The 14,418-nt window shown below is 36.3% G+C and overlaps 3 protein-coding genes across 4 annotated transcripts; 2 read left to right on the top strand and 1 right to left on the bottom strand.

Moving 5' to 3' along the window:
* Position 1: 1 nt before the first annotated feature.
* Positions 2–6,767, top strand: gnl3 (G protein nucleolar 3). The gene is made up of 15 exons (XM_059537302.1): positions 2–81; positions 240–298; positions 1,361–1,501; positions 1,792–1,911; positions 1,990–2,070; positions 2,180–2,315; positions 2,404–2,507; positions 3,431–3,575; positions 3,711–3,798; positions 3,976–4,153; positions 4,805–4,947; positions 5,019–5,155; positions 5,271–5,428; positions 6,334–6,400; positions 6,496–6,767. Exons 1-15 carry the CDS (start codon positions 69–71, stop codon positions 6,597–6,599), a joined length of 1,674 nt encoding a protein of 557 aa, XP_059393285.1. The 5' UTR covers positions 2–68; the 3' UTR covers positions 6,600–6,767.
* glt8d1 (glycosyltransferase 8 domain containing 1) lies at positions 6,756–11,182 on the bottom strand. Of its 2 annotated transcripts, none has more exons than XM_059537297.1 (10): positions 11,016–11,182; positions 10,737–10,786; positions 9,825–9,923; positions 9,531–9,744; positions 9,341–9,449; positions 9,176–9,260; positions 8,408–8,520; positions 7,916–8,082; positions 7,665–7,777; positions 6,756–7,568 (listed from the first exon to the last, which is right to left on the bottom strand). In XM_059537297.1, exons 2-10 carry the CDS (start codon positions 10,750–10,752, stop codon positions 7,384–7,386), a joined length of 1,101 nt encoding a protein of 366 aa, XP_059393280.1. In that variant the 5' UTR covers positions 10,753–10,786; positions 11,016–11,182; the 3' UTR covers positions 6,756–7,383. The 2 variants fall into 2 exon arrangements, with proteins under 2 accessions (XP_059393280.1, XP_059393283.1); XM_059537300.1 differs by having other exon boundaries at positions 9,531–9,741; positions 10,737–10,784; positions 11,015–11,181.
* Positions 11,183–11,862: 680 nt separating this feature from the next.
* LOC132126175 (signal peptidase complex subunit 1-like) lies at positions 11,863–13,118 on the top strand. The gene is made up of 4 exons (XM_059537301.1): positions 11,863–12,116; positions 12,574–12,633; positions 12,708–12,794; positions 12,869–13,118. Exons 1-4 carry the CDS (start codon positions 12,081–12,083, stop codon positions 12,992–12,994), a joined length of 309 nt encoding a protein of 102 aa, XP_059393284.1. The 5' UTR covers positions 11,863–12,080; the 3' UTR covers positions 12,995–13,118.
* Positions 13,119–14,418: the final 1,300 nt, after the last annotated feature.

The following is a 14,418-nucleotide window of genomic DNA, read 5'->3' as shown; positions in this document are numbered from 1 at the left end:
GGAAGTGAGGAATAGAGACACGTGCTGCGCTGTGCGCGAGAGGAGCGCGTGCTAGACCAGCGACAGACATGAAGAGACCGAGTGAGTATAATAATCTCGAACAAATCTCATTATTTACACGCGTTGACGATACAAACAAAAAGCAAATCATTATATTTACCAATTGCTCGTTATAAGGACGTAATAGACGACCAGAAATAGTAAAACACACTGACAAAACCCACGTGTCTGTTTTGTAGAGTTGAAGAAGGCGAGCAAACGCATATCATGCGCCAAACGCTTCAAAATACAAAAAAAGGTAAGCGCTTTTATCTGTAAGTGAATAGAGACTTTGGTTCCGACCTGGATGTTGTCTGCAAACTTACTTAATATCACTAAGAAAACTGTTCCGTGGATTTTAATGGTGTAACGTTATATATGAGGTTTAACAAATACCTAACTATTATATATTTGTGTGTGTGATGTGTATTGTGTATCCAAGTTCCAATATAATACATTACCCTTTTCGCACTGCTAAAACAATTTTTTCCAACTGTATTATTAGATAATTTTTCCATGTTTCATTTTCCATGTGTTACTGTTTTTTTAAGTTACTTATGTGTAGAGTTATGTGCCAGTATTAAAATTATTGGTTTATTATTAGGTCATAGGTGTTATTGGCAAAATGTTTTTCATATTATTGTAAATATTAAAATGTAGTATCATTTTGCCCAAATAAATGAAAAATAAAATGGGGAAATTCATTATTTCGAATTCTACAAAAAGCATTACAGCTTTTTGATGTACTGTATGCATAAAGTAATTTGTGATGTAACAAATGTGGGTTTGATAGATTATGCATCCCGGTCTTACAATGTTTTGCTAATGTACTCAACCATGCAAAATTTGGGGACAGTAAGATTTTACTTATTTTTTTTCAGCAAGGATGCATTAAATGGCTCAAAAGTGGAAGGAAAGACTTTTACATTGCTACAAAAGATTTATATTTCAAATAAATGCTTCTCTTCTGAATATTTATGAAAGAACCATGAAAAAATACATACTTTTTCCACTAATATGATGATGATAAATGTTTAAGAAGCAAATTAACACCATAGGATGCAAATTAACATCATAACAACAAATTCATCTTTGCCTTCATTTAAAAAATCTATTAAAGCAGTTATTTAAAATTGTAACAATTTCACAATATTACAGTATTATTGATCAAATAAAAACATCCTTGAGCATCATCGACTTCTTTAATGGTAGTGTGTCTTTAAAGTGCTCTGAAAAGTGTCCCAAATACCTTGGGCATCTAAACATATCATTATTTATTTGTTTTGGCTGTTATTACACACTTCTCTTTCTCCACGGTAAGGTCCGGGAGCATAACCGTAAAGTACGGAAAGAGGCGAAGAAGAAAGGGATAAGCCGAAAACCCAAGAAAGATATTGGAGTACCGAACAGTGCTCCTTTTAAAGAGGAAGTGCTTCGAGAAGCTGAACAGAGAAAACAGGAGGTATGATCATCCCTGCAAAACCCTGCATTTGTCCATATGCACCTCACAGTTAATAACTGGCCATCACAATGTTCAGTACATACAGTACTGTGCAAAAGTCTAAGGTCGCTAGTATTTTCACCAACAAAAAATAGTTTCAAGTCAGTTATTTCTATCTTTTGCTGTAGTGTGTCATTAGGAAATATCAGTTTACATTTCCGAACATGATTTTTGCCATTAATTTTAATAATCCAGTGAGATTTCTGAAATATACGCAATCGCACTAAATGCATTGTGTGTTGCTCTTAAAGCTTGAAACTCTGAAAGAGCAAAACAAGATCGCAAAACAGCAAGAAAGAGCTGCAAAGAGGAAAAAAGAGAAGGAAGCAGATAGTGCCGGAGACGGACCTGCAACCAAGAAAGCTAAAAAGGTAAGATAGGTGAAGAAATGGTGACTATAGAAGTGACCCACTGGCTGGAGCTAACCTGTAACTTTTGTTCATTTGCAGGTGGCAAAAGCTAAAGAAGCAAAGGCTGCACTAATTAAAGAGAAAAGCGCTAAGACGTTCAAATGCTGTGAGCTGAACAAGGCAAGTTGACAAGCAGATATCCAGCATATAGTGGCCAGCACTTGACAGTAATATACTCCTGAATCTGTGATTAATCTCTAGCATGACCAGGTTGTGAACTCTTGTGCAGGTGATTGAGGAATCTGACGTGATCGTGGAGGTTTTGGATGCCAGAGATCCTCTGGGCTGCCGCTGTCATCAGCTGGAGGAAACCGTCCTGAAACACGAGGGAAAGAAAAAACTCTTGTTCATATTGAACAAAATCGGTAGAGAGCAGTTCGTATTGCCTAATACTTCATACCATCCCGTTATCAAGATGGAAAATGCTTATTAAAGGCTGTTTTTACTCTCTAGATCTTGTTCCTAAAGATAACGTAGAGAAATGGCTCCGGTATCTTGAAGCTGAGTGTCCTACTTTTCTCTTCAAAGCATCAATGCAGATACAGGACAGAACTGTGGTATGTATCAGTGCTTTCATAATGCAGCGCACTCCCAAATTAAATGTTGGGTGGGTATTTAATCTTTCCAGAATCGATGAGATACTACTATTGAAAAGTATAAGTCGGGTCTGTAAGATTATATGTTTTTGAAAGGAATCTCTTCTCACTAGTGCTGCATTGATTTGAACAGAAATAATTCAAAACTGCTGAAGTTAAATACCGTATTTTCTGCACCATAAGGTGCACTGGATTATAAGGCACATAGAAGATACTGCAGTCAAAGTTTGACTGGGTTTGCGTTATGCATCCACTAGATGGAGCTGTGCTAAAGGGAATGTCAACATTTTGACAGTGCCTTGATCCATATATAAGGCGCTCCGGATTATAAGGCGCACTGTCATTTTTTTGAGAAAATTAAAGGCTTTAAGTGCGGAACATACAGTGCCATCACAGGGATAGATTACCGTTATTTGTGAAGTCTTCAGTGCCACATGATCCTTCAGAAATTAATCTAATATGATGATTTGCTGCTTAAAAAACATTCAAATGTTTACATTTGAAAACTTGTGCTGCTTAGCATTTAATATGTAACATTTTGCATATTTCTGAAGAAAAGTATTCATTTCATAAAAAATAAAATAAATAACACCCTATATACGATAAAATGTTTATTAAAAATAATAAATATGGGTATATGCTACAACTACATTTGCACAAAAAAAAAGATATCAATAAAAATTTACCAAGTAGTTTAACGAAGTAGTTTTCTTGACTTTTATAAGTAGCAACATCAATTATGTCAGTCTCGTGATTCACAGTTTTTATTGGCCCTGCCAAGATTTACTTTTTAATAAGCTTTAGTATAGGGGTAAAAACAACGACAACAACAAAAGATGGATTCAAAGATCTGTGGATATTGTCATCTTATCTCTGTTATACAGCAACAGAGGAAGCAGAGAGGAGTCAATGCAGTTCTGGATCACAGCAGAGCAGCTTCATGTTTGGGGAGAGACGGTCTCCTACAGACGCTTACTGGCTTGGCTAACAAGAAGGATGCTGAGACCATGCTTAAAGTTGGTGTTGTCGGTAAGATTTCTTGTCGTTTTTATGGACCACGGTTAACTGAGGAAGCATTGCTAAACTCTGAAATAATTTTGACTCTCTTATGCATTTCTATTAAAAATGTTGCTATTGAACCATCTGTGGTTGGCTTAACTTCAGGTTTCCCTAATGTGGGAAAGAGCAGCATCATCAACAGTCTGAAGGAAGTCCGAGTGTGTCATGTTGGTGTACAGAGAGGACTGACCAGGTAAAGCTTCACTATTTGTAGTCCTCGCAGATGTGTATTTGAAGCATGATGAACTGTATCGGTCTGACTAAAGCATGAAGTCTTCAATCAATCCAACACTGAGCTTCATATCCCACAATGCATTTCTGCCATAGGGCTTTGAGGTACAGCCTCAATAACATTCTTTCCCCAATACAGATGTAAGCAGGAAGTGCATATTACTAAGAGGCTGAAGATGATTGACAGTCCAGGGATTGTGGCGGCCTCCAGTAACCCAGGAGATGCGATGGCCCTCAGGAGCCTGCAGGTGGAGGAGAAGGAGGAGAGTCCACTGGAAGCGGTCAGGACTCTGCTCAAACAGTGCAGTCAGCAGCATGTAAGGAACACAACTGCTCATCACATCAAAGCTGGAGATCAATTCACCCAAAAATGGAATTCTGTCATTTACGTCATTCCAAACCTGTATGAAGACATGTATTAAGCTACAGCATTTGTGCATTTATGCTGATTTTACGACCGTTTTTCATACAAATAACTAGAGACCATGGTTATATTTTTATCCTGTTCTTGCAGTGCTATATGTGTGGATTTAACTGTGGTTATCATGATCTAAGTGTATTCTACTATGGAAGACCAGTGGTTAATTTTTAATAAAACAGTCAGAATAATTCAATTTCATCCTGAGGTTGCTACAATTTTTACAGATGTTATTGTTTTTGAAAACAAACTTGAATTTACATCTTTATCCTAACTCAAGCTTCTGTCAGATGTGCATTTCTAATTCTAAGAAATTATTCATATTTATTTTTGTATTAATTATTAATATTGTAGCCTACAGTGCCAATGGTGCTGAAGAAGGTATTCTGGTTTGGGATGCAATTGATCGGGCGGTTTCTAAAACTAATTCTAATTTCATAGAATGTATCAGAACTTAGTGAAAATACTTTTTGTATTTCAGTTCACTGTATTTTAATTTCTCTTTAACCTCACATAAATAAGATGATCTTCTCTCATGTGTCTCTTTCAGATAATGTTACAGTATAATGTCCCAGACTACAGAAACTCCTTGGAGTTCTTGACCGCCTTTGCCAAGAAACGAGGCTTCCTGCAGAAAGGAGGTGTTCCTAACACAGAGCTGGCAGCCATGACGTTCCTCAGCGACTGGACCGGGTCAGTTTCAGAAGACGTGATGCTGAAATGACACCGTTACTGGCTTCCTAAGCTTTGTGTTGTTGTTTTAGGCCAAAACTGAGTTACCACAGCAGAGCTCCGGAGCACCAGGGCCTCCCCTCATACCTCACTGAAGCCATCGTGACTGAACTGAGGTCAGATCTGGATTTGGATGTAGTGAGGAAGGGCAATGAAGATGTTAAGAAAGGTACTTCTCAGATTGGAATGATTTAATATTCTAACGGTTAACAGTTCAGTGAACAAATCGGATCAGTTTTGACATTTTAAGTTGTGGAAATTAAACAACATGTATCTGTCCTAAGGTGTGCGATTTCCAAACCTAGCGAGCAGCATAAGTTTTAATTCAAGGGGCCCAACCGCTGGTGTGCTGAATGTCAGTGAGCTACCTAAAGAGAGCATAACAATCACAGCAGCTACAGAAGCAGATGAGAAGATGGATGAGACCGCCAACACAGAGGAGGTACTTCTTATGAGAGGCTAGGAATCATTCAGTAATGAGGCTTTACACTTCTGTCATCAGAGACAATGAGAAATGATGAGTTTGTTGTTCACATAAGTCTTTGATGACCTTCTAATCCAACTCTGATCTCACTCTGACAGAAACTGATATTCACGAACCGCATCTGAAACCAACTTCATTGAAAGTTCAGTGCAACGTAAGATCGGTTATGAAAAAAGAAAATGACTTTGGCCAAATGTTTTATAAACCATTCCACAGATAATAAAGCAGTTTTATTGCTTTAATAAACGTGCATTAGTAAAATTTAGCTTGATGCGCCCTCTTGTGCACTCATGAGAGAAGACACAAGCTTTTTTCCCCTGAAAAACTGAAATTGCCCTTTTAAATTTGAATATAATTAGAATGTTATTTGAGTAATTAATAATTTTTAAATGCAAAATTCCAGTTTTTTGGGGTCAGTTTTACTAAACAGGGCAAATTAGCACGAGAGCACAAATACAGAAGGAAGCCACAGTACGCTGGAAGGAACCGGACGTTGATAGACCTTGTATTGCATGACTCCTAGTTGAGGTTTCCAAGTCCTCTTATTTTCTGAAGCAAATTAAAAATAACATGGCTTGCCAAAAGATATGCTCACATAATGTGTTGTTCTGCCATTCAAAATAAATTAACACATGTGGAAAAGCATCACTCCCTCTGTTCTTGCACTTGTTTCCCCTTAATGTTGGCCCTTTGTAAACCTTATTCAGAACTTGTGTATAAAATGATTCTGCTGATACAAAAATACTGCGTGACAAGTCTAGTGTTTTGCTCTCCATAGAGTTTGTTTTGTTCCCAGCACATCGTCAGTAATCTGTATTCAGTAAATGGCTGTTGAATATTGATTGGCACGCTTTGTTTTTCAGCCTGAGGTTGAAACTCCAGTTTCAACGGTGGTGACACAGATTCAAGAATTGACAGAAAAGAGAAAAGGTTTGTTTTGTGATCTACACCTATGAACTTCCTGTTTTCTTTTAATCTAACCATCTTCTGACAAACTCTATTGTTGTGCTTTTTATTTTCTGTAGCCAAAGCAACTAAAAAAGTGAAGTTTGTCCCTGTCAACATTGACCTGACTTCAATGCAGCAAAGCAATGATGACGCATATGACTTCAACACAGATTTTGTGTAAAATTTCACCAGTATATACAGATTTATATGGACTGAGAGGAATCGAATTGTGAAACTGCACTCAGTTGGAGTGCATAATGTGTGTTCTCTGTCTGTATGTATTAATACATAATTAAATGTTATTTAGTAGCCTAAATAAAAGTTGAATACTCTTACATTGCACACAAAACTTATACTGAGCTTTATTCAATAATTTGTTTTAACACTTTCATTCATGTACAAATTGACGTTTTACCCTTCCAGTTGAGGACAATGGTGAGTAACAGCCGATATGTGGAGAAAGAGTGAGAGAGAGGAAAAATAAACATGCATCCATAAAAATGTAACAACACTGAACACAACAAGGGGAAAGTGGTTCCTGTAGTGTCAAATACAGATATTCTGAAATGTTCATTGTCACAGGTTTTTGTCTCGAGTCCTAAAGCAGTCTAAAATACTGAAATAAAAAAGAGGGGGTCCATAATTTCACCCAACAGTATTTGAGAACATACCACTTGTAAAAAACAAACATCTAAACACTTGCATGGATGTAACATACAAAATGAAGATTTTAAAAGCTGCACCATAAATGGTTTAGTGTTTTTACTTAAGAATTAAGATCGCGAATGTTGAGGTAGCGCACTGGTGTCAGATGTTGCCTATTGGCTGTTGTTCTGTTCAAATGTTGGTCCAGTTACTGGGGTACTCTTAAGTTTCATGAAGGCCCCATATTTTGCATCCAGGCATCCTTTAAACATCCCCGAACGAAGTCAAATATCTGCATCAGTGTAGCCCAAACCGGGGGTTTATTTTTCCACAGTGAGTCTCCGGATTGGGTGGAATTTACCTGTGGGATCTGGAATGAACCATTTGTCCCAAATTTCAGAAAAAGCGGACGCTCTTCCCCATGGCTTATAATGTCCGTTCCAATGGAGAAGTTTGGCAGCCTTCACAAACTGAGGTGAATACCGATTCCCGGCTCCTGTCACCCCTAGAAATGTAAACAGATTAATCAAAAATTTTGGTTGCTAAAATATTTACAAAGGGGTTTTACATTTCTGAACCACAGCCTTGATCATGTCCTTACCGAGGTGTCGGACGTGCCACATTGGATCAATGTTCGAGTGGTGCTTGTAGAATACAATAAGCATAGGCGGCGTTGTGATGCTGTCTGCTAAAGTCTTACTGTAAAGATCCTCCCTGAAACAAAACAACACCATTAAAAGTCCTCAAAGACACCTACTATTTGATTAAAGAGCGTTAGAACTGGCCACAGATTTGACAGTAGCTATAACATTTTTGAAATGTTTGTTGTAGTTTCTAGTAACACAAACTAACTTGGCGTTGCGCTCCATCCAGAACTCAAGCTGGCTGGTGATATTCTGCTGCTTCCACTCGGTTAAATTGGCCACAAAGACTCCAGGATTGAAAGAGCAAGTGTTCGCTCTCATTCCAAGCTTCTTGATCGCCTCTTTTTTGAAGTCCAGAAAACCAATATAGCTGTTCTGCAGCATGTGAGAGAAATATGCAAATTCATGTAAATATATGAAATAGGTATGTTCTGTAAACATTGTTTGAAACGGGGCTACAAGCAAATTCTTATGAATAATTTCATACCACAGTGACGGTATATAATCACAATATAGAAAATAAATTGGTTAAAACAAGTTTATATGTAACAAAAATTAATGTTTTGTAGTTATATTTGAATAAAGGAGTCCTAAACACACATCCTATCCTGTATTTTCACTTTTAACCGATTATCTTCATCAGCCCTGATATTGTGATGCTGGAATACAGTCAGATGAACTCAGTACAGAACAATTATACCTGATTTCCAGCTCCTCTGGCGATGCCTTTAGAGGACGCAGAGTCACAGTCCTCGGAGAAAGCTGCCACATGTCCCACCTTAATACTGGTGTCGAAAAGCTCTCGAATGTCTCCTGAACCAGAGAAAAGACTGCAATCAATGCTACGGTTACTTATTGTTTTTAATGGAAACTGCACAGTATCACACTATTACTATTCTCGCAGCTTCCACAGTAAGCAGATTTTCTACGTGCGTTAATTATACGGATGGCATACTAAATGCACTACAATACAATAAACTTTAGATTTTATTTCTAGTGTCATTTTGAGGTTTTAAAACCATTTTATTTACCAATATAACTGGACATCACTCGCAGAATTTGACAAATGTATAACTTTTTTTTTCTAATTTTTATATACTTTTTTTAAAATAATACACCACAAATAGCTACTCTGTTTAATATAATATAGCTGTATTTTTAAATCCTTCCAAAATTCCGAGGGAGGCTCAACAAAACAAAAACGCTTTCAAATAAAATAAAATCACTACAAATCTAGATATTTCTTACTTCTAGATATTTCTCTTAGAATCTAGATACTTATAATTACAATCCAGCCCCAAACTTCTGGAAATCTTTCATTTTTATTCCATATTATTTTAAGTCTCTTACTCTATGAGCAATCCTAATTCATTTGGTTTTGTTGTTTTAGAGACTGTTTAACTGGTTTTGCCCCAATTTAAAATTGATTAATAATCAAATCCAAAATACAGACGATAATGCACTTCACCTTGTACAATTACGTCATCATCCAGGTAAATAACTTTCTCAGTATCCGGCAAGAAAACCGGCAAGAAGAATCTGGCAAAGTTCAACTGGAAAAATAAGATACATACATAGTTATGATACACGTTTTCCATTTTCACAACTCCAAACTCTACTTGCAATTGATTACCGGCTTCACCGCCTCCACCTTCTGAGGATCATTAGAAATCTTTCCTGTGAGGATCTTCGGATCAAATATGATCACTTTGTGTTTCATGTCAGTCTTACTCAACCATGTTCTGGAATGAGAAAGAATCATATTGCATGTAATGTAACTTCCTATAAATTAATAAACCGCTGTAATGTAATACAAGGTGTACCTGAGATGGACCACAGACTCATTTAGTGTCACTATATTGAATACTACATTGGCTTTGCTGTTGCGGTAGATGCTGTTCATGGCGGTGACGGCAGCTCCCAGTCTCTCCTCTGGAGCGGTGATGACCACAGGAATCTCATCTCCTGTCCTGATGACCTTATGACCCGACAGGAAGTCCATCTCAAAGGGCAGGACCATCCCAGGCACTGTGTCTGCTGAAGGAAAATCAGTGAGGTGTGACTTTTCATGGTGCTAAAAAAACTTCTAACCTTCACTAACTTGAGCATACTCATACCCGAGTTCTCTTGCTTGAGGAAATCATTGAGATTCAGCAGATTGCGATGCAATATAATTAAAAAGGCGATGACAAGCAGCACAAGAATGACCACATTCACTGGAAAAGAGAAGATGACAAATATTTTAATTGATAGTTTCTACAGTTGACGAAAGCCATTGACTTCTATTACACTACACTACTAGTCAGAAGTCTCTTCTGCTCACCAAGCCTGCATTTATTTGATCCCAAGTACAGCAAAAGCAGTAATGTTGTAAAATATTTTTACCATTTAAAATAACTGTTTTCTATTTGAATGCATTTTTAAGTGTAATTTATTCCTGTGATTTCAAAGCAGAATTTTCAGCATCATTACTCCAGTCTTCAGTGTCACATGATCTTTATTATAGCAATTAACACTTTTATTCAGCAAGGATGCATCAAATTGATAAAAAAAGATGATAAAGACATTTACAATGTTAAAAAATATTTATATTTCAGATAAACGTTGTTCCTCTGAACTTTCTATTCATCAAGGAAATCTGAAAATAAATTATACTCCGCTATTTTCAACATCATAATAATAATAATTATTATATATATATATATATATATATATATATAAATTCAAATAGAAAACATTTTAAATAGTAAAAATATTTTACAATATTATTGTTTCTGTTGTATTTTGTATGAAATAAATGCAGGCTTGGTGAGCAGAAGAAATTTCTTTATAAAAATGTACTTTTGACTGGTATCTCTATCAACAGTATATATATATATATGCTGGTTTGGTTAACTTTATTCTAGAATATATCCTCTTTTGTTGTCAGCAGAAGAAATAAACTCACAGGTTTGGAGCAAGTGGAGGGTGAGTAAATGATGAATGGTGTGTGTGTGTGTGTGTGTGTTTAACTCATATAAATTATTCACCTCTGCGTACAGTCATGGCACTCTATCAACAGCGCTTGAGTTTAAATCCTACAAGAAAACAAACAGTAACGTTAGTAAAACAGCATGGAAAACACCTTAAATGTATATTTAACCCAAGGCTAAGTGGAATATAACAGAAACATTTTGAGACTGAAAAAAATCACAAAAAAAAAAAAAATAAGAATCCTGTATATACAAACACGCATTTTTTTTTTATCAAAGAAGCAACTCCAAAACTGTTAACAACACAAAAGTATAAAAACTACCAGTGTACAGACGTTTTTTCGTTAAAATGTCTAGACTCTCCTCGACTCATCATCCAAAACGCCAACTCAACATCAACAAGTCCTTCAGTCCAGCAGAGAACACGCCACGGCCGACAGACCTTTCACTGACACATATACTACACTGATCGCGCACAGCAGCAGGCAGCAGCAGCGACTGAATCTTTTATACCTTGTTAACATTGATGTATTGAGTCGTCTGTTTTTCTAAAGACTGACAGCAGTAAGAGCCAATAGAATTCGAGTGTGGTCTTTGAAGGCGCATTTCATTGGCTTGACCTACCAAACGAACCGCCCACAGAACGAGTCGTTTGTTCGGAGTCTTGAATGTGACTCGGAGCTTCACTGAGTGTTTTCTTTCTCAATGACAGTTATTATTTTATCAAACTTTTGTTCTTTATTGTGTGTAAATGCTTTGTCGGTGTAAAAGCCTCTACCACGCAGTGAAGAAGACGGAATGAAAATATGATAACAAGACTCGTTTCGTTCATGATTAGGTGAATTAAAAAAGAGTGAATGATTCATTGACTCGTAACTCAAAAAGTTTGCTTGTCCTATTAGTGTAACAATGTAACCTACAGAAACGAACCAAAGAGAAAAAGAGTACAATGATACAAAAGATTCGCATAACTGAGATGAATCAAAATCCTTGAGTCCGTCCTGATTCATTCGGGCTTGTGTTGAGTGGTTCGTGGTTCCCTATGAGCTACAGATCTGATCATTTCAGCGGCCATTGCCCATAGAGTGCGTCTAGATTACCGCCTGTTTAAAAACACACGTTTATTTTAATATATAATCTCACATAGACTGCTTTGTGTGCGTATTATTTTATTATGTAAACCACAATTTCACCGAGAAATATAATTTTCAGTCACAAGACTTATTTTCCACAGGGCTGCGCAGATATCCAGCATTTGGATAGATCCAGCATCATCCAGCCCCGCTGATGTTTTTGTGAGGGGTCCTGCGGATTTCTACGTAACGTTACACACTTTCAAACAGGAAACCTGTATTCTCTTCTTAATAACATTATCAAGCAGCCTTATTTTGTCATTTCAAAATGCTTTCAGCGTTTAAATCCATTCCGACACACATGGTAAGCCTATGTTTGCGATCAATTATTATTAATCTGCATGCTTTTATAATATGAGTTCGGTGGTGTTTCGAGCGTTAACATACTGACATGTTAGCAGCTAACGCATGAGCGACGAACATGTTTAACTATATCTTTTAGCAATATTTTGCTACAGTAAATAACACCGGTACACCAAATAGCTAGTGCTTGTATCAGAACCATAGAGTTTGAACCAAGTGTGAACTCAGTTCTTGGTAGTCAAGTGATTGACAAGAATTGTGAATGTAACAAGTATAATAAAATATTCCTTGCAAGACCTACACCAAGAGAAAAAAAAAGCATGTCTTATGCATGGTCTTTACAGCTCTAAAGTTTCTAATATCAATAATCTTTATAAAATTGTCTTAGATCACCTTGTATAATTGATCACACAACCTAAGGCAACATGAATATTAATGTTTACAATGACTATTTGCAGGACTATAAAGGACAAAAGCTTGCAGAGCTAATTTTCCAAGGAGTCATTCTGGTGTCGGCGGTAAGTAACACTTTACTCTCACAGCCATCACAACATGTTATGTCTGCTCTGCCTCATGTCTGCTTTCCCTGCAGGTGATCGGCTTCATATATGGCTTTACTATTCAGCAGTTTGGGTGGACAGTGTACATCATGTTGGCTGGATTCATAATCTCATGTTTGGTATGTCATAAAAATACTCTGTTTCATTTGAAGTTAAAAGTGTTGTGTAATTCTGGCTGTGTCCTGTTCTTCAGCTCACCCTTCCTCCCTGGCCAGTGTACAGAAAAAATCCTTTGAACTGGCAGCCGGCTCTGCCTGAGACATCTGGAGAAAAAAGTGAAAAGCCTCAAGAGAATCAGAAGAAGAAGAAGCACAAGTGATGCACGGCAGTATTTTAGCTTGGATTTGGCACAACAAAGCCATATAGATATACAACATAAATAAACCAATTCATTTTTGTCACTGTTTAAACATTCTGTATGTAATAAAGAACTGCATTTGGTACTTTTGTGTGGCCTTTTTGGTATGTTTGAGTTTTGGATGTTAGCAAAAGACAGAACAGGGTTTCTAAAAATGTCATTTATTATAAATCATTCCTTATTAATGTATGTCATAATATAAATATACAGTTCAGAAAATAGAAAAAGTTAACTATTTTTAACATGTCTTTTGTGATTCAAGATTATCTCCATAGCATAGTTTCACATTTTCAAAAGAAAGACGATTTCTGAAAATAACGCTTTTGTGAAATTTAAAGGTGCATAATAACAGCATTTTTTTTTTTTGCATATCTATGTTCAACTCACTTCTATATGGAAGCCCGTTTCTGCCACTAAATAAAAAAAAGGTAATTGCAACTTTTTATCTCATGATTCTGAATTTATTTCTCAGAACTGAGACTTTATATCTTGCATTTCTGAATTTATAACTCGCAATTCAGAATTGCGAGAGAAAAAATTAAATGTAGATTTAATCTAGAATCTACATATAATTTATGTCGCAATTCTGACTTTATAACTCGCAAATCTGAGAAAAAAAAGTAAGTCAGAGTTGCGAGATATAAACTCAGAATCGCAAGATATGAACTCGCAATTCTGAGGAAAAAAAGGCCGAATTGTGAGATGAAAAGTCACAATTACCTTGTTTTATTTTTTGTTCAGTGGTGGAAACGGGCTTCCATATTTCTATCACTACACATTTACAAAAACATTAATAAAGTAACAGTGATTGTGGATAAGAGGCTTCAGTGAAGTGTTTAAGAGCACAAATCTGCTGCCCACCAGCAGTAATGGCATATCAGTGTTTGATAAAGGATCCCTCGTGTGCACCTGGCTCAATCCTTGAATGCAACGTCTTCAAAGAACTTCAGCTGTTGGACTTTCACTGCATAATGCTTGTATTTTTCCTCCCCCATTAGCTCTTGCAATAGGTGCTGGATATAAAAAAAAAAAAAAAATTCTGTTAGCCTAACTGCTATTCAATATAAAAAAAATAATAATAATATATATATATTCATATTCCCCATTAAAACAAAACAGTGTTTTAAATATAAATACATCCAATTTAAATGCAACTGTACTCTAAAATCAATGTGTCTCATGTACTGATAACAGTAGAGAATATTTTATGTGCACAGGAGAACTTCTCATGAAAAAAAAAAGTTGCAACCTCAAATTGTTCATGAATACATTTCAATACAAAAGTTATTGAATGACAGTTTGTATATGCACAGATTTCACACACTTTTAATGAACAAGACCCATTGTCTGGTACTGAAAAGTTCTTATCAACAGCCTATTAGTAT

The sequence above is a fragment of the Carassius carassius genome, chromosome 44 (assembly GCF_963082965.1).
Source record: "Carassius carassius chromosome 44, fCarCar2.1, whole genome shotgun sequence".
Classification (NCBI taxonomy): domain Eukaryota; kingdom Metazoa; phylum Chordata; class Actinopteri; order Cypriniformes; family Cyprinidae; genus Carassius; species Carassius carassius.
Note: the sequence above shows the minus strand (reverse complement) of the source record. Positions and strands in the feature narration are given on the sequence as shown.